Here is a 20,000-nt window from a genome sequence, read left to right as displayed (position 1 = left end):
TATATTAAAATACATTTAATACAAATCTGCCTTTCAATGCTATGCATGGTTTTGTCAGCGCCCTCAAACCAAAATCCAGATTTCCCCCGTAAAATGTTAAAGTGATGCCAGAACACAATATTTCTGTTCCTCAAAAACGGTGAAAAAACACATTTCGGGGATTTTGATTATTAATTTTAGATTTCGTTTTTTCTCCGATTTTGATTTTTTGGGGATTTTCTTTTAAAATTATATTGAATTTTTATCAAACATTTTTTATAGATTAAACATTTTCTATTTATATATTTATGATATTTTGTACTCCAGAAATATGAGTATCAAACAGAGCGTCAGACGGCAGAGACATGTTCGTGTTTACGGAGAATAATTATGGGATGGATGTCCTGAACGTGAAATTTCTGAGTTTCTGTTATGTCCCAGGAAGTGAAGAAACCTCTGGATGTATTTGTTGTTTGAGGAGCGATATATGATATGACTCGGTAGCTTTCCGCCTCGCTCTAATGCAGCATTTGCATCGGAAAGTGGGCGGGGCTTAATGTTGACCGGACGTTACGTTAGCGCCCGCTAGAAAAACAGAGATATTCATTCATATTCATACATTACGTTACTACAGCATTTGTCTGCTACGGGACTTTATTGAAACCTCATGCGATGCTCTTCACGCTTTCTGATTGGATGCAAACAGCATTCCACCAGAAAGTGGGCGGGGCCATAATTCTGACGTGACGTTAGCGCCCTCAATTGTTCCAGAAAAACCCCATAATAATAAAAACATTGTTCTAAATATAGCTTTTTTCCGTGTTAACACTTTGATACCTTATTACCCCTCAGGCTTCTCATATTTGAAATGAAACAATCCAAGTAGGAAAATCAATCTTTTGTTGAACTGCTCATAACTCATCTCCACAGTGAAGCCGTTACTTCTGTCAAGAGGTCGCAGGATAATGACTTTTAACCATAGGGTGTTAATCAATAATCAAAACAACGAGAGCCAGCAATTTGGATTTGCTATTCAAACGAAAGTGGACATTTGCAATATTTGCCTCCAAATCTCCTGATAAATGATAATCCAACAATTACAGTTCTGTTCATTGGCTTCTCTTCCATTTTGGGATACGTCTGTTCTTCTCTCGTCCGGGATGCTTTTGTTTTGGAACAGATGCTTTTAAAAGGTGCATTATTAATAAATGTTTACCTACTTCTACTACGAAGAGTTCAGTTGATCTGTCGTGTGATGTGCTGAAACTTCCCAATCACAATTACCTCGCTGAGATCCAAGCGGACTGTCCGCTGGAGGACTGACTGGCTCATTTTGGCAGCATTGCAGTGACACACACACACACACACACACACACACACACACACACACACACACCCTTGCCAGTGCAGCAGTCTATAGTTAGGGATGGCAGCAGCGTCTCTTCTGGTCTAATCAAAGCTGTTTGATATTCCGAGTAGCCGTTCAGCACGGGCACACACTGCGGCTCCAAAACTGAACAAAACAACCCAACAAACTTTGCACGCACAACAGACACACAAACAGGTCGTTGTGTATATTTGAAAATGTTTCCTACTGTTTTTGTAAATAAGGCAAACTCTTATTTGCCCCACGCCAAATCCATTCAGACTGAGCTAATTGAGTAATGGGCAGGTTGAAAGTTGATTTGTAAACTCCTGCCATCTTCATCGATGTGTTTGAAAGACGGCACGTTCAGTTAATTATCATCGGTCCACTTTAATAAAGACGGGACATATTCCACTTCAAAGAGCAACAACATCCGTACGGTCTTCTTTGGATGGTTCCTTCTTCTTTCATCAAGGCACTTTCCTCTCCTGCCCTTTGACACGTGGAGGGAGCCTCTGCAGACCATTGACGTGCACTAAACATAGAGAACACACTACAGGAGAGGGAGACTGGACTTAGACTCACAATGTACATTTATATGTAATTTGTTATTCCATCGCTTACACACTTAATGTATGATATCCTGCTTTATAGTGTGTATACTGTAACACTGGCGCTTCAATATAGGGTTTATTTCCCCACAGAGACATGGACTGATCGTCCTCTCTGAGCCGTACTCTCCCCACAGAGACATGGACTGATCGTCCTCTCTGAGCCGTACTCTCCCCACAGAGACATGGACTGATCGTCCTCTCTGAGCCGTACTCTCCCCACAGAGACATGGACTGATCGTCCTCTCTGAGCCGTACTCTCCCCACAGAGACATGGACTGATCGTCCTCTCTGAGCCGTACTCTCCCCACAGAGACATGGACTGATCGTCCTCTCTGAGCCGTACTCTCCCCACAGAGACATGGACTGATCGTCCTCTCTGAGCCGTACTCTCCCCACAGAGACATGGACTGATCGTCCTCTCTGAGCCGTACTCTCCCCACAGAGACATGGACTGATCGTCCTCTCTGAGCCGTACTCTCCCCACAGAGACGAGAGCGGAGGACAATATGTAATGTGGCTTTAGTGAGATGAATGAGGACAAGCAGCGCCTCCCCCAGGGCCGAACTACTATGAACGCTCACCTGAGGGGGGGGGGGCTTTTTGTAGGACTTGATTCAACACAGAGATCAACCTTTGAGTTGTGGAATGTGATGAAGATGAGTCGTTGTGTGCTTCCTCGCTACAGAGCAGCTTGTTTTAGTCTTACGTTATTCATCCATCGGAACATGTTTTTGAAGTTAAAGACCTCCTATCGAGCAAAAGCACTTTTTCATGTCTTCTCTGTGTCCCTGGTGTCCCCCCGGTGTGCCCCCGGTGTGTCCCTGGTGTGCCCCCGGTGTGTCCCCGGTGTGTCCCCGGTGTGCCCCCGGTGTATCCCCGGTGTGTCCCCGGTGTATCCCCGGTGTCGGTGTGTCCCCGGTGTACCCCGGTGTGTCCCCGGTGTACCCCGGTGTGTCCCCGGTGTATCCCCGGTGTCGGTGTCCCCCCGGTGTGTACCCGGTGTCCCCCCGGTGTATCCCCGGCGTGTGTCCGGTGTGTCCGCCCGGTGTCTCCCCGGTGTGTCCCCGTTGTGTCCCCGGTGTATCCCCGGTGTGTTCCCGGTGTGCCCCCGGTGTATCCCCGGTGTGTCTCCCCCCCGGTGTGTCCCCGGTGTGTGCCCGGTGTGTGTGTCCGGTGTGTGCCCGGTGTATCCCCGGTGTGTCCCCGGTGTATCCCCGGTGTCGGTGTCCCCCCGGTGTGTACCCGGTGTCCCCCCGGTGTATCCCCGGCGTGTGTCCGGTGTGTCCGCCCGGTGTCTCCCCGGTGTATCCCCGGTGTGTCCCCGGTGTGTCCCCGGTGTGTTCCCGGTGTGCCCCCGGTGTGCCCCCGGTGTATCCCCGGTGTGTCTCCCCCCCGGTGTGTCCCCGGTGTGTCCCCGGTGTGTGCCCGGTGTGTGTGTCCGGTGTGTGCCCGGTGTATCCCCGGTGTGTGCCCGGTGTGTGTGCCCGGTGTGTGTGTCCGGTGTGTGCCCGGTGTATCCCCGGTGTATCCCCGGTGTGTCCCCGGTGTATCCCCGGTATGTCCCCGGTGTGTCCCCGGTGTGTGCCCGGTGTGTCCCCGGTGTATCCATAACGTATGTCTAAAAACAGCATCAGGCCTTTAAAGGACTTGTGGCAGCAGCGACAGCCACCTCAAAGGGTGTCATGATCAAAAATTAGTTCCATCGCTCCAAAAATCCACATTTAGAATTTCAGTAACAATTTAAATTGTAGAAATTAGCGTTTTCCAATTAAAACTACCGTAACTGTCTTTTGTATAGTCTAGATCTCTAGAAAGGTAAAGGGCCTGTTTGTTGTATTTATTGCATTATCTTCTTAAGCCTAAATCCCTGTTTTGATTAGAGATGTTTTTATTTTGAAGGCGACTCTAGTTAAATGGCTAATGTGTGCAAAAGTGGAAAACTACGGAGATAGTCTTAAAATGTGGATTAACCCTTAAAAAAAACGTGTATCCTGGGAGAAACATTTACCTGAGTCTTTGTCCATTATGTAACACGGGTCAGTGTAATATCGGTGTAACGTAGGTGTAATGTCATATGAAATGTTTCTCTTGAAATACAAAGTGTAAGTTGGAAAATGAAAGTCTTAAAGAATGTTAAGATACATCATGTTAGAGAACTCTCCCTGGTCCCCGGCTTGAGCTTCAGCCTCAGGATCCGTGTGTCTGGGATCCTCTCCAGAAGGAAGGAGTCATCACATACAGAGACTAGTTCCTTCACAGTGTCCTTCACACGCTGATATCCAAGATGGAGGAACAGAAAGCAGTATTCAATGTTTACTTCAGAGTAGCTCCACGTCAGAAATGAGCATGCTTGATGTCTCTCTCCATAGAGGCTGAGTCATCATTAATCACATAGCTATCATCTGCCTCAAGCAGTCCTGATGCTCTTCCAGGTCATCACACATCCTGTCATGTTCACAGCTACAGTTGGTACCCTTGTTAGCATGCTACTCTCATGTTGGACGAGGACACTCACTAGTTTCCCAACACAATAGAAAATAACAATCAATGAATTCTCCAATATATATACATGTGCTTTCCTATTTAAGGGTTAATTGATTTCTCACTCGCCCCCCTCTCCAGATCGAGCAGCGGCGCCACAGCGAGGGCAGTAACTCCACCTCCTGTATCTTCATGGTGAACAAGCCGTACGCCCTCACCTGCTCCGTGGTGGCCTTCTACATCCCGCTGGTCCTCATGGTGCTGGCCTACCAGAGGATCTACATCACGGCTCGAGCCCACGCCCTGCAGATCAGCATCTTGCAGCGGGCGGGAGGAGGCGGAGGAGGCGGTATCGACCATCAACGAAACCACCGCATGCGAACGGAGACCAAAGCTGCCAAGACGCTGTGCATCATCATGGGTTGTTTCTGCCTCTGCTGGGCGCCCTTCTTCGTCACGAACGTGGTGGACCCCTTTATAGACTACGCGGTGCCGGAGCGGCTGTGGATCGCCTGCCTGTGGCTGGGATACATTAACTCCATGCTCAACCCCATCCTCTACGCCTTCCTCAACAAGTCCTTCCGCCGCGCCTTCCTCATCATCCTGTGCTGCGGGAGGAAGAGGTACCGCCGGCCGTCCATCCTGGGGTCCGGGGCGCCCTGCACGGCCACGCAGATCAACGGCTCCACACACGTCGTCAAGTAAGTTCCCCCTGATCATTGCTGTGGCTTGGTTTAACATGCAGGACATCACGTGGTGAAGGAACGGGTCCTGGAGCCGTGAGTCTGCCTGTCAGCGCTGCCTGATCGCTCGGGGTCTGTGGTTTAGAGGATCTGAAGATATGTTAACGTTCTGTCAAGAATTAGAACATATTTCATCCTCAAGGCCTTCAGGTGGCCCTGACATCCTCAAGGCCTTCAGGTGGCCCTGACATCCTCAAGGCCTTCAGGTGGCCCTGACATCCTCAAGGCCTTCAGGTGGCCCTGACATCCTCAAGGCCTTCAGGTGGCCCTGACATCCTCAAGGCCTTCAGGTGGCCCTGACATCCTCAAGGCCTTCAGATAGCCCTGACATCCTCAAGGCCTTCAGATGGCCCTGACATCCTCAAGGCCTTCAGGTGGCCCTGACATCCTCAAGGCCTTCAGGTGGCCCTGACATCCTCAAGGCCTTCAGATGGCCCTGACATCCTCAAGGCCTTCAGGTGGCCCTGACATCCTCAAGGCCTTCAGATGGCCCTGACATCCTCAAGGCCTTCAGATGGCCCTGACATCCTCAAGGCCTTCAGGTGGCCCTGACATCCTCAAGGCCTTCAGGTGGCCCTGACATCCTCAAGGCCTTCAGATAGCCCTGACATCCTCAAGGCCTTCAGGTGGCCCTGACATCCTCAAGGCCTTCAGGTGGCCCTGACATCCTCAAGGCCTTCAGATGGCCCTGACATCCTCAAGGCCTTCAGGTGGCCCTGACATCCTCAAGGCCTTCAGATGGCCCTGACATCCTCAAGGCCTTCAGGTGGCCCTGACATCCTCAAGGCCTTCAGATGGCCCTGACATCCTCAAGGCCTTCAGATGGCCCTGACATCCTCAAGGCCTTCAGGTGGCCCTGACATCCTCAAGGCCTTCAGATAGCCCTGACATCCTCAAGGCCTTCAGGTGGCCCTGACATCCTCAAGGCCTTCAGGTGGCCCTGACATCCTCAAGGCCTTCAGGTGGCCCTGACATCCTCAAGGCCTTCAGGTGGCCCTGACATCCTCAAGGCCTTCAGGTGGCCCTGACATCCTCAAGGCCTTCAGGTGGCCCTGACATCCTCAAGGCCTTCAGGTGGCCCTGACATCCTCAAGGCCTTTAGGTGGCCCTGACATCCTCAAGGCCTTCAGGTGGCCCTGACATCCTCAAGGCCTTCAGGTGGCCCTGACATCCTCAAGGCCTTCAGATGGCCCTGACATCCTCAAGGCCTTCAGGTGGCCCTGACATCCTCAAGGCCTTCAGGTGGCCCTGACATCCTCAAGGCCTTCAGGTGGCCCTGACAAAATGTGTAACGCAAGTAAGTTCCCCGTAATCATTGTTGTGGATTGGACTGTCATCGAGTGGTGCAGGAACCAATCAATCAATCAATGTTACCTTTGTCTCAGTGGACTTCACAGTTTGTACAGAATATCAGTATGACAATACGACACCCTCTGTCCTTAGACACTCTGTCCTTAGACCCTCTGTCTTTAGACCCTCTGTCCTCAGACCCTGTGTCCTTAGACCCTCTGTCCTTAGACCCTCTGACCTTAGACCCTCTGTCCTTAGACCCTCTGTCCTTAGACCCTCTGACCTTAGACCCTGTGTCCTCAGACCCTCTGTCCTTAGACCCTGTGTCCTCAGACCCTCTGTCCTTAGACCCTCTGTCCTTAGGCCCTCTGTCCTTAGACCCTCTGTCCTTAGACCCTCTGTCCTTGGACCCTCTGTCCTCAGACCCTGTGTCCTTAGACCCTCTGTCCTTAGACCCTCTGACCTTAGACCCTCTGTCCTTAGACCCTCTGTCCTTAGACCCTCTGACCTTAGACCCTGTGTCCTCAGACCCTCTGTCCTTAGACCCTGTGTCCTCAGACCCTCTGTCCTCAGACCCTCTGTCCTCAGACCCTCTGTCCTTAGACCCTGTGTCCTTAGACCCTCTGTCCTTAGACCCTCTGACCTTAGACCCTCTGTCCTTAGACCCTGTGTCCTTAGACCCTCTGTCCTTAGACCCTGTGTCCTTAGACCCTCTGTCCTTAGACCCTGTGTCCTTAGACCCTCTGTCCTTAGACCCTGTGACCTTAGACCCTCTGTCCTTAGACCCTCTGTCCTCAGACCCTCTGTCCTTAGACCCTCTGTCCTCAGACCCTCTGTCCTTAGACCCTCTGTCCTTAGACCCTCTGTCCTCAGACCCTCTGTCCTCAGACCCTCTGTCCTTAGACCCTCTGTACTTAGACCCTCTGTCCTTAGACCCTCTGTCCTTAGACCCTCTGTCCTCAGACCCTCTGTCCTCAGACCCTCTGTCCTTAGACCCTCTGTCCTTAGTCCCTCTGTCCTTAGACCCTCTGTCCTCAGACCCTCACATCGTACAAGGAAACACTTCCAGAGAAACCCCACAGTTTAAAGGGAACATGGGAGAAACCTCAGGGAGAGCAGCAGAGGAGGGATCCCTCTCCCAGGACGGACAGACGTGCAATAGATGCCGTGTGGAAATCAGAGAGATAATACATTTGCAACATAGGTAGTCCAGGAATGAGTCCTGAAACCTGGGAATGGGTCCGCATGTCACCACTTCCGGATCGGTTCTATAGGTTTTATGAATACGTTTTTGGGTAGCCTGAAATGGGGTCTGTGGCTCAACGAAGCTGAAGAGATCTTTTAACATTTTGTTGCATTAAACTCAAGAATTAGAACATTGAACAGGAAGGAGTCCTGAAGCCTGGAAACGAGTCAGTGTTTCACCACTTCCTGTTCGCTTGTCTCCTTCAATGTATTTTTGGTTGAAATAGGGTCTGTTATATCTGAAGATATTTTAACGTTTTGTTGCATTAAACTCAAGAGTTCGATAACTTTTCATCCTTAAGGCCTTTAGATCAGTGGTTCTCAACTGGTGGATCCGTTTCGAGTGGGTCGCGGATGTGTGAGTGAAGAAATGAAAAAAAAAGATTTTTGGGGGGAAAAAGTCAAACTTTTATTTTGAAGGCCCGATTTTCTAACGCTGTGCATGCAGTCGGCGTTGGACTGGAAGTACCGGAGACCATAAACGGTTTGGAAAACTTCTGTCACGTAGTGATCATCTTCTCAATAAAATATCTTTGCTGATGTTTTTTCGAGTCTTCTGGCCAATCAGAATCAAGATTGTTGCCGGAAGTCCCCACGGAGAATAACTTTGCGGTATAACTATTCTTTATAGATCCATGGGTACAACTTCAGATAGAAATGAACACATAATGAAATATGACCCCGGTTTGATGACTGACAGGTCACAGAACAATGGGGGCTATCTCCCCTTACCCACAATTTAAAGTAAGTCACACAGACTATCTCCTCTTTACTCTTCTCGCAGCAAGATTTCAGAACAAAGTGAAAAACAAACAATGGCATAAAATATTATTAATATATCGGGTAGTAATAGATTTATTTATTTTCTTCTCAGAGTACCAGAATGCATAGTTTATGTTAGTATTTCTAAAGATCTCCTGGGGAGAATCCCCCAGACCCCCTGCTGGGGTTGGGTTTTAGCATATAGTTCAGCTTTGATTCCATCATCTCATTAAACCTCTTTAAAAGCATACTTTAGTTCTGTGAAGGGATATGAGGGATATATGCACTGTACTTCACTTTTATTAATATTGACTTATTGTAAGTCGCTTTGGATAAAAGCGTCAGCTAAATGCAATGTAATGTAATGTAATGTAATTGTGTGCTGAAAGCGTATATATTACAGCACGATTTTTTGTTGAATAGATTTGAGTGCTTCAAAATGTTGGGTCGCGATGTATTGAGCAAGTAAAAAGTGGGTCCCGAGGCCTGACCAGTTGAGAACCACTGCTCTAGATGGTCCTGACATTTGAAGTTGTCAGAACAAATCCGGTGGAGTATTTCGTTAAAGAATGGCACCTGAAAAAGGCGAGAAATCTTTAAAAAAAACATGAAATCTAACCTTCCTTTTGGGTTACGATATATATCTAATTGGCTTTTTTGTACATCTCAGCATGCTCCAGATGCCTTCCAAATTGCATACTTCTAAGTGAGTTTCTTTCACTTTGCGAGAATCCCAAAAGTGCGTTCAAACCTGAGAAATATAAATATATATAATCATCCAGTTTCAAGGTCCTCCGCTCCGACTTTCTCTGTGCTCGGGCTCGGGTTTATCGGAAACCGCACTCAAAATGATAAATCGGAAGCATCCATATACCATGCATGATGATTCATAGTACTTCATACTCAATGCATTGTCTTTGAGTTGTTGTTGTTGTTGTGTCAAAAGTCGCCTCTACGTTACACTTTTGGTTAACAATAAGACTTTGTACAACACACAAACGACAAAGTCCTATAAGCGCCAGTCTTGTCATTTTAAACTGTCTCAAATTGAGAATGAAGTCCTTAAATATTACAACATCAAGAGAAGAAGAACCCCTTTATTTTTTAATCCGAGCTTCTCTTTACCCCCCATCAGGCTTCTTAGTAAACAGCTCATTTCACCCGATAGGTTTCAACCCTTACAGTTTATGCTTTTATTACATTACATGTCACTTGTTAGACGCTTTTATCCAAAGCGACTTACATACATTCAGTACTGTGGACAGTAGATTCGAAGTCCAGCACACTACCCACTGAGCCACAGCCTCCCAACCTGAGCCACAGCCGCCCAACCTGAGCCACAGCCTCCCAGCCTGAGCCACAGCCTCCCAACCTGCGCCACAGCCTCCCAACCTGCGCCACAGCCTCCCAGCCTGAGCCACAGCCTCCCAACCTGAGCCACAGCCGCCCAACCTGAGCCACAGCCTCCCAGCCTGAGCCACAGCCTCCCAACCTGCGCCACAGCCTCCCAACCTGCGCCACAGCCTCCCAACCTGCGCCACAGCCTCCCAACCTGCGCCACAGCCTCCCAGCCTGAGCCACAGCCTCCCAACCTGAGCCACAGCCGCCCAACCTGAGCCACAGCCTCCCAGCCTGAGCCACAGCCTCCCAACCTGCGCCACAGCCTCCCAACCTGCGCCACAGCCTCCCAGCCTGAGCCACAGCCTCCCAACCTGAGCCACAGCCGCCCAACCTGAGCCACAGCCGCCCAACCTGAGCCACAGCCGCCCAACCTGAGCCACAGCCGCCCAACCTGAGCCACAGCCTCCCAACCTGAGCCACAGCCGCCCAACCTGAGCTACAGCCGCCCAACCTGAGCCACAGCCGCCCAACCTGAGCCACAGCCGCCCAACCTGAGCCACAGCCTCCCAACCTGAGCCACAGCCTCCCAACCTGAGCCACAGCCTCCCAACTTGAGCCACAGCCGCCCAACCTGAGCCACAGCCTCCCAACCTGAGCCACAGCCGCCCAACCTGAGCCACAGCCTCCCAACTTGAGCCACAGCCGCCCAACCTGAGCCACAGCCTCCCAACCTGAGCCACAGCCTCCCAACTTGAGCCACAGCCTCCCAACCTGAGCCACAGCCGCCCAACCTGAGCCACAGCCTCCCAACCTGAGCCACAGCCTCCCAGCGATCTTAGATCTTGTATCTACTCAAACCATGGCTTTTTATGTACTTCTGTAAATGCACGTGTCACTGGTTATCTCGATTTGTCCCTTTATTTTTCAATATCGCGATAAATATCGTACCGTTGAATTTTTATCGCGATATTATCGTACCGTGAGTTTTTGGTATTATTACATCCCTAGATTATACTGTAAAAAAGTTATAATTTATAATAAGGCAAAACACAAACAACAACAACTGAAATGTCCTATTGTGGTTCTCAGAGGACCAGAAGTCATTATGTCTTTCTCTGCTTGACTTCAACACACATCCTAATATATCAAATAGCACCACTACACCCCTGCATGGCACCACTTGGTACGGTCCAGGCTGGGTTAGAGTTTTGGTCTTTTTTTTAAATAGGAAATTAACAAAAGGTGATGCTTAAACCTAAATATCAATTAAATTATTTTTCATTTTGAAACAGTTTTGAAAGTTCCCTCCAGTAAATGACACGAGGCTGAGGTCTTGTTTTAAAATACGGGGTTTATTTTGTGGCACCTATTCCAACCCGTGAGAACTGGGTTATAATACAGACAAATATAAAAGGTAAACAATAAATACATGTGTAATATATGCATATGTCATCACTGTTAATGCCGCTAAATGAAACAATAAACGGCACACATCCCACACAGCATGTAGCAAAAGCTAACAATAGCATGTAGCACAAGCTAGCGCATAGCATGTAGCAAAAGCTAACAATAGCATGTAGCACAAGCTAACAATAGCATGTAGCAAAAGCTAACAATAGCATGTAGCAAAAGCTAACAATAGCATGTAGCAAAAGCTAACAATAGCATGTAGCAAAAGCTAACAATAGCATGTAGCACAAGCTAACAATAGCATGTAGCAAAAGCTAACAATAGCATGTAGCACAAGCTAACAATAGCATGTAGCACAAGCTAACAATAGCATGTAGCAAAAGCTAACAATAGCATGTAGCAAAAGCTAACAATAGCATGTAGCACAAGCTAACAATAGCATGTAGCACAAGCTAACAATAGCATGTAGCACAAGCTAGCGCATAGCATACACACACATAACCTGCAGCTCAACCGCACACAATTACACACACAACCAGCACGAACACTTACCTCGTAGGCTGCTAGTCACCCAGAGGGGCTGATCACTTTAGCTGCATGTTTGCCTTATTTTCCAACAGGTGGAACACACAACACCGCAGATTAGTTCCGCCTCTATTACTGTTGCACATAAAAAAGGTAGGAACCAAAATTACAACGTGGAACAAATGAACAACAGAAAGTGAAGGCGGTTACCGTCGTTCTCGTCTTCTGAAATGTCTCATATTACAAAAAGGATATAAGGAACACTCCTGAACCGGCAGATGAGAAATGTTCTAATAATATACTTTTTCTTTTACACAAAAGCACAAATGAGATTTCATAAAGGCGTAACATCGTCCTTCTCGTGCTCCGCCGCTGCAGAGACAATTAGTCTGAGTTATTTGACTCCGTGTGGGAACAATTTCAGCTCTCGCTTAAAATGGTGTTGACGTCCCGAGACATTATGGAGCTTGAGTTCATTGGAGGAAAGCAATGAGGCTCCGGCCATCAATTACTGTTCATCCTGCCGACATCACTCGTAACGTTTCCAATGCCGGTCGGACATCTCTGGACATCCTCCAGAGAGTTGTCCCTGACGATTGAAAGCCATTAGCTCCATATGGAAGTCTTCCATAAGCTCATTATGTTACTCCGAAGTGGCACAGCACAGGACCTCCAGGGATTGGTCCATTCTTTAAAGGATTTCTCTGTCCATAATCCATAAGCTGCAAACTATCAATAACAGATCGGTGCCACATTGTTTGGTTGCTATGGCATCCAATCAATGTGGCAGCAGGCCTTGCAAACAGATCAACCAGGACAGTGTTGTTATTCATATTTAAATTAGTTTCAGTAGAAATGTTTATTTTTAGGAGTTGGACATTATATTGAAATCCAAACTAGCTTTTAGCTTCGCAGTAACGTTCAACACTAACACACTCCCTTGGTGTCTATGTATCATCTATTTAACGTGTTTATCAAACCATCAGATTTTATGGGTATCGTAAATATCGGTGTGTGCAACGGAACGGAATGGAACGTGCAGTTTTAATGAAGCTCTTTGCAGGATGACTTCGACAGTAATAACTTACATATCCCCATCGTTAGCAGCAGTGCGTGTTATAGGTTTGAGCAATGTTCTTGCTGCACAGCGAGAGTCTTTCTCGTGTCGCAGAACATCTGACTCTGACGGTGTGTTATATAACACGTGTGTGCCACACACCGCATGTTTCCCTGCACATTGACTCATTATACCTCCCACGCACGGCCAGGCCTCCATTCGTCTGTTTGGAAAGCATGGAAACGGGACATGTGGGCGGTTCAAAGCCCGGCAGGAGGTCTTCACATCCTCCAGATCTCCATGTGTGTTGGTGCACCGGAGCGAAAGGTTTGGTCCCATCAGAGGAAATGTCCTGACGTTCCAGGCGTTCACTGGGCCGACCACACGGAGCGCCTGGTGACGAGGGAGATGAAGCTGGACGACTGTCATCACATGACTGCGTCTGACGTCACTGCAGGTCTGCTGTGAGCCTTATAATCCTGAATGTCTCCCAGCTGTGTGCGTCACTCTTTAGTGTCCCCTGGTCTCCCTACTGTGTGTGTCCCTCTTTAGTGTCCCCTGGTCTCCAGCTGTGTGTGTCACTCTTTAGTGTCCCCTGGTCTCCAGCTGTGTGCGTCACTCTTTAGTGTCCCCTGGTCTCCGTTGTGTTTGAGCTTCTTCAGCGTCTGGTTTCTGCAGCTTTCAGTAGACGCTGCCATGTCTCCTCAAGTTTCTGGAGATGTTTCTTCATGTGGAACCTTTGGGTTTTTATAGCTGCTTCCTTTATGCTCGTTGTAGCACGTGTGCACCCTACCGCTTGTGCAGAAATGAAGAAGCCTTTGTCTCTGCTGGTTTGAGTTCATTTAAATCACTTCTTCCCGTCTCCTCCTCTGGCCGACTGACGGCTGACACAGGGATTAGGTCAGTAATCAGACTGTGGCGATCAGCTGACAGAGTGTTGTTTTGGCTTCTCTCTTAATGGCTGCTGTGCTGTCGAGATCAGACGTCAATTAGAACGACGAGACTTAGTGCAGCTCCGATTCATCAAATCAAACTTTATGTGTACAGCATTTTTTCAAAAGCAATACTAAGCCCCCCTTCCCAGGAGAAGAACACTTGATAGCAACACGGGACTTAAAGTGGACCTATCGTGCTATATTTGAAACACATATTGTCGGGCCATACCTATACAAAATGTTTTTTTCAAAATACCAAACAGATCCCCCGTTGTAGCCCTGTTAGAGAAACGCCGATTTTGGGTCCTTAGCTTGAAAAAAAATAAAGAAGAGGAGGCGGAGCAAAAGCCTGATCAGAATTCTACCGGAGATAAAGTTAAATTCTGCTGTGATAAAACGCCATCATGTTCTAAACCACATCAAGGATTATTTCAAACCTTATTTCAAGGTGAGTTCTTTTTGTATTTCCTGCTTTTCAAACACACGTGCTCTCCAGTACAGGTTAGCTCTGAGTGTTAGCGAGGCTAATGTAAACAAAGACGAGATTACGTCCGAAACACGTCAGGCATCGTTTCTGATAGCACCTCTCCGTGGGTCCACCATCTGAAATTACGTAATATCGGCAGCAAATCTGTATCCGCTCGTTGTACCTCCGTTTTTAAAAGATTTGGGTACGGAGGAAAAGAGAGAGGGTTTTATTTTCTGACGCTGCGTGAGTTCCCCGACGCACCGGCGACACATGTCGATGTATAAAAGATGTGCATTTTGCATGATAGGTCCCCTTTAATATAATCAAATAAAAATAAAAATTGGAATAAATGCAATTCAATTAAAAGCTCATTAAAACAAGTGTCTTGAGTTGCTCTTAAAGTTCATACTTCATATTTACCTGTGAGGTTAAACCAGGATGAACTCGTTCTGCACCGCGTGGAAGAACCAGCGGAGAGCAGCGTGGTTGTACAGGGCGTGGTGCTCATTCAGTTGCACATATGTATAGCATCTAAGCTATAAAACAGCCCTTTCAGATGGTCTTTGTTTCATGAGGCCTGCGGAGGAAATAGCATTCTGTATTTCACAATAAAAACGGCAAATAAACAGATGCAGCAGAAATGTGTCTCGTCTCCTGAGCCCTCGTATTCATCTGGGTTTAGACACAGAAACACAAGTCACGACAAACAAAGTCTCACGTACAAAGACTGTGTTCAGGTCTTCATGGATGGATCGCGATTGCGTGGACGAGATAAGGAGCTCCGTTATGAGAGAACCTGTCGGGCAGCTTTTTGGACGAGATAAGAGCGCGATAAAGACGCCAAAGCAACGAGTTCTGAGAAGGAGAAACACGAGGACGTCAAGGACAGGAAAACACAGAAAGGAGAGTATTTATCGCTTTCGACCCGTTTCAGCCCAAAAGAGAAACGAGGAGCGTCATGGTTCTGGTTTCAGGAGACTGGACTCCAGATAATAATGAAGACAAACGGCTGCAATCTGAGATGAACACGTCGGACGAGGATTGAAGCGTCGATGCAGACTCAGACAGCAGGATTAACGTGTCTCTGGTTTCTAGGATGAGTTGATCCTGGCTCTGATGTGGACTCAGTTGATGCTTTTGGACTTAAAGTGACGGACGTGTCCCCCGTAGGTCTTAATCAGTCTGCGCTTTCTGACCGTGAGTCATCCTGGAGCTCATAATCCACTGTGTGATATTTTATATTATTGTTCACCCGTAAAGAAACTTTTTAAAGAGGTACTATTCTGCTTTTTGGGGGTTTCCCCTTTCCTCTTTAAAGTAGAGACACCACATACTGATATACACCTGAACATCAGCAGGAGAGGACTCTTTAAAGTAGAGACGCTACATACTGATATACACCTGAACATCAGCAGGAGAGGACTCTTTAAAGTAGAGACACCACATACTGATATACACCTGAACATCAGCAGGAGAGGACTCTTTAAAGTAGAGACACTACATACTGATATACACCTGAACATCAGCAGGAGAGGACTCTTTAAAGTAGAGACACTACATACTGATATACACCTGCACATCAGCAGGAGAGGACTCTTTAAAGTAGAGACACTACATACTGATATACACCTGAACATCAGCAGGAGAGGACTCTTTAAAGTAGAGACACTACATACTGATATACACCTGAACATCAGCAGGAGAGGACTCTTTAAAGTAGAGACACTACATACTGATATACACCTGAACATCAGCAGGAGAGGACTCTTTAAAGTAGAGACACCACATACTGATATACACCTGAACATCAGCAGGAGAGGACTCTTTAAAGTAGAGACACTACATACTGATATACACCTGAACATCAGCAGGAGAGGACTCTTTAAAGTAGAGACACTACATACTGATATACACCTGAACATCAGCAGGAGAGGACTCTTTAAAGTAGAGACACTACATACTGATATACACCTGCACATCAGCAGGAGAGGACTCTTTAAAGTAGAGACACTACATACTGATATACACCTGAACATCAGCAGGAGAGGACTCTTTAAAGTAGAGACACTACATACTGATATACACCTGAACATCAGCAGGAGAGGACTCTTTAAAGTAGAGACACCACATACTGATATACACCTGAACATCAGCAGGAGAGGACTCTTTAAAGTAGAGACACTACATACTGATATACACCTGAACATCAGCAGGAGAGGACTCTTTAAAGTAGAGACACTACATACTGATATACACCTGCACATCAGCAGGAGAGGACTCTTTAAAGTAGAGACACTACATACTGATATACACCTGAACATCAGCAGGAGAGGACTCTTTAAAGTAGAGACACTACATACTGATATACACCTGAACATCAGCAGGAGAGGACTCTTTAAAGTAGAGACACTACATACTGATATACACCTGAACATCAGCAGGAGAGGACTCTTTAAAGTAGAGACACTACATACTGATATACACCTGAACATCAGCAGGAGAGGACTCTTTAAAGTGGAGACACTACATACTGATATACACCTGAACATCAGCAGGAGAGGACTCTTTAAAGTAGAGACACTACATACTGATATACACCTGAACATCAGCAGGAGAGGACTCTTTAAAGTAGAGATGCTACATACTGATATACACCTGAACATCAGCAGGAGAGGACTCTTTAAAGTAGAGACACTACATACTGATATACACCTGAACATCAGCAGGAGAGGACTCTTTAAAGTAGAGACACTACATACTGATATACACCTGAACATCAGCAGGAGAGGACTCTTTAAAGTAGAGACACTACATACTGATATACACCTGAATATCAGCAGAAGAGGACTCTTTAAAGTAGAGACACTACATACTGATATACACCTGAACATGAGCAGGAGAGGACTCTTTAAAGTAGAGACACTACATACTGATATACACCTGAACATCAGCAGGAGAGGACTCTTTAAAGTAGAGACACTACATACTGATATACACCTGAACATCAGCAGGAGAGGACTCTTTAAAGTAGAGACACTACATACTGATATACACCTGAACATCAGCAGGAGAGGACTCTTTAAAGTGGAGACACTACATACTGATATACACCTGAACATCAGCAGGAGAGGACTCTTTAAAGTAGAGACACTACATACTGATATACACCTGAACATCAGCAGGAGAGGACTCTTTAAAGTAGAGACATTACATACTGATATACACCTGAACATCAGCAGGAGAGGACTCTTTAAAGTAGAGACACTACATACTGATATACACCTGAATATCAGCAGAAGAGGACTCTTTAAAGTAGAGACACTACATACTGATATACACCTGAACATGAGCAGGAGAGGACTCTTTAAAGTAGAGACACTACATACTGATATACACCTGAACATCAGCAGGAGAGGACTCTTTAAAGTAGAGACACTACATACTGATATACACCTGAACATCAGCAGGAGAGGACTCTTTAAAGTAGAGACACTACATACTGATATACACCTGAACATCAGCAGGAGAGGACTCTTTAAAGTGGAGACACTACATACTGATATACACCTGAACATCAGCAGGAGAGGACTCTTTAAAGTAGAGACACTACATACTGATATACACCTGAACATCAGCAGGAGAGGACTCTTTAAAGTAGAGACGCTACATACTGATATACACCTGAACATCAGCAGGAGAGGACTCTTTAAAGTAGAGACACTACATACTGATATACACCTGAACATCAGCAGGAGAGGACTCTTTAAAGTAGAGACACTACATACTGATATACACCTGGACATCAGCAGGAGAGGACTCTTTAAAGTAGAGACACTACATACTGATATACACCTGAACATCAGCAGGAGAGGACTCTTTAAAGTAGAGACACTACATACTGATATACACCTGAACATCAGTAGGAGAGGACTCTTTAAAGTAGAGACACTACATACTGATATACACCTGAACATCAGTAGGAGAGGACTCTTTAAAGTAGAGACACTACATACTGATATACACCTGAACATCAGTAGGAGAGGACTCTTTAAAGTAGAGACACTACATACTGATATACACCTGAACATCAGCAGGAGAGGACTCTTTAAAGTAGAGACACTACATACTGATATACACCTGAACATCAGCAGGAGAGGACTCTTTAAAGTAGAGACACTACATACTGATATACACCTGAACATCAGCAGGAGAGGACTCTTTAAAGTAGAGACACTACATACCGATATACACCTGAACATCAGCAGGAGAGGACTCTTTAAAGTAGAGACACTACATACCGATATACACCTGAACATCAGCAGGAGAGGACTCTTTAAAGTAGAGACACTACATACCGATATACACCTGAACATCAGCAGGAGAGGACTCTTTAAAGTAGAGACACTACATACTGATATGCACCTGAACATCAGCAGGAGAGAACTCTTTAAAGTAGATACACTACATATTGATATACACCTGAACATCAGCAGGAGAGGACTTTTTAAAGTAGAGACACTACATACTGATATACACCTGAACATCAGCAGGAGAGGACTCTTTAAAGTAGAGACACCACATCCTGATATACACCTGAACATCAGCAGGAGAGGACTCTTTAAAGTAGAGACACCACATACTGATATACACCTGAACATCAGCAGGAGAGGACTCTTTAAAGTAGAGACACTACATACTGATATACACCTGAACATCAGCAAGAGAGGACTCTTTAAAGTAGAGACACTACATAATGATATACACCTGAACATCAGCAGGAGAGGACTCTTTAAAGTAGAGACACTACATACCGATATACACCTGAACATCAGCAGGAGAGGACTCTTTAAAGTAGAGACACTACATACCGATATACACCTGAACATCAGCAGGAGAGGACTCTTTAAAGTAGAGACACTACATACCGATATACACCTGAACATCAGCAGGAGAGGACTCTTTAAAGTAGAGACACTACATACTGATATGCACCTGAACATCAGCAGGAGAGAACTCTTTAAAGTAGATACACTACATATTGATATACACCTGAACATCAGCAGGAGAGGACTCTTTAAAGTAGAGACACTACATACTGATATACACCTGAACATCAGCAGGAGAGAACTCTTTAAAGTAGAGACACCACATGGGTTAAGACCCCATGTGGGATTACATCCTGTCTGAGTCACACTGCGTTGAATACAGATCGTTATCTAAAGGAAGCGACGGCTGTTCTCCATCTTCCACAAACAGGTACGATGTCTGCCTGCGAGGGTCAGGGAGGTCTGTGTGTGGGCGAGGAAATAAAGCAGGGACACAAATATAACCGAACTACGTCATCCAATTTAACACAATGGCTGTGAGAGGAACGGAGCACGCGGCTCGTTCAGAGTTATAGAACATTTATGCCGCTCGCTTTATTGGGGTTTGACCGTCACCGACCCCGAGCCAATCACAGAGGGGGAAAGGGTCATTTACCCCTGAAGCTCTGATCAATGACCGGGTAATGAGGCCTATTGTTGCTCTTTTTCTACACCTGTGAATGTAGTTTAAACAGCAGGAGAGTCCACAGAGGAACCTGGCATTCAAAGATTTTACAGTAAAACTTGAAATGAATTATGAGGCTTTATCGCATATTAGTTTTTTCTTTATATCACTAACGCGTCAGTACTAGTATCCCAACCTCTCTGCCAATGCAAATACAATTATATATTCATAAGATCTTTCCGACATGCTAACTAGCGACTAGCTGGCAACTTTTTTATTTTGCAAACTAGCTA

At 46.4% G+C, this 20,000-nt stretch overlaps 1 protein-coding gene across 1 annotated transcript in view; it reads left to right on the top strand.

Annotated features, from left to right (window-relative positions):
- The window catches only part of htr4 (5-hydroxytryptamine receptor 4), a 193,088-nt gene that overhangs the window by 142,136 nt on the left and 30,952 nt on the right, over positions 1 to 20,000 (top strand). Inside the window, exon 6 of the mRNA XM_034093032.2 lies at positions 4,582 to 5,141. Coding sequence (XP_033948923.1) covers positions 4,582 to 5,141 — 560 coding nt within the window. The remainder of the gene's footprint in view (positions 1 to 4,581; positions 5,142 to 20,000) is intronic.

The sequence above is a fragment of the Pseudochaenichthys georgianus genome, chromosome 10 (assembly GCF_902827115.2).
Source record: "Pseudochaenichthys georgianus chromosome 10, fPseGeo1.2, whole genome shotgun sequence".
Classification (NCBI taxonomy): domain Eukaryota; kingdom Metazoa; phylum Chordata; class Actinopteri; order Perciformes; family Channichthyidae; genus Pseudochaenichthys; species Pseudochaenichthys georgianus.
The sequence above is the reverse complement of the archived record's forward strand: the minus strand, read 5'-3'. Positions and strand labels throughout refer to the sequence as shown.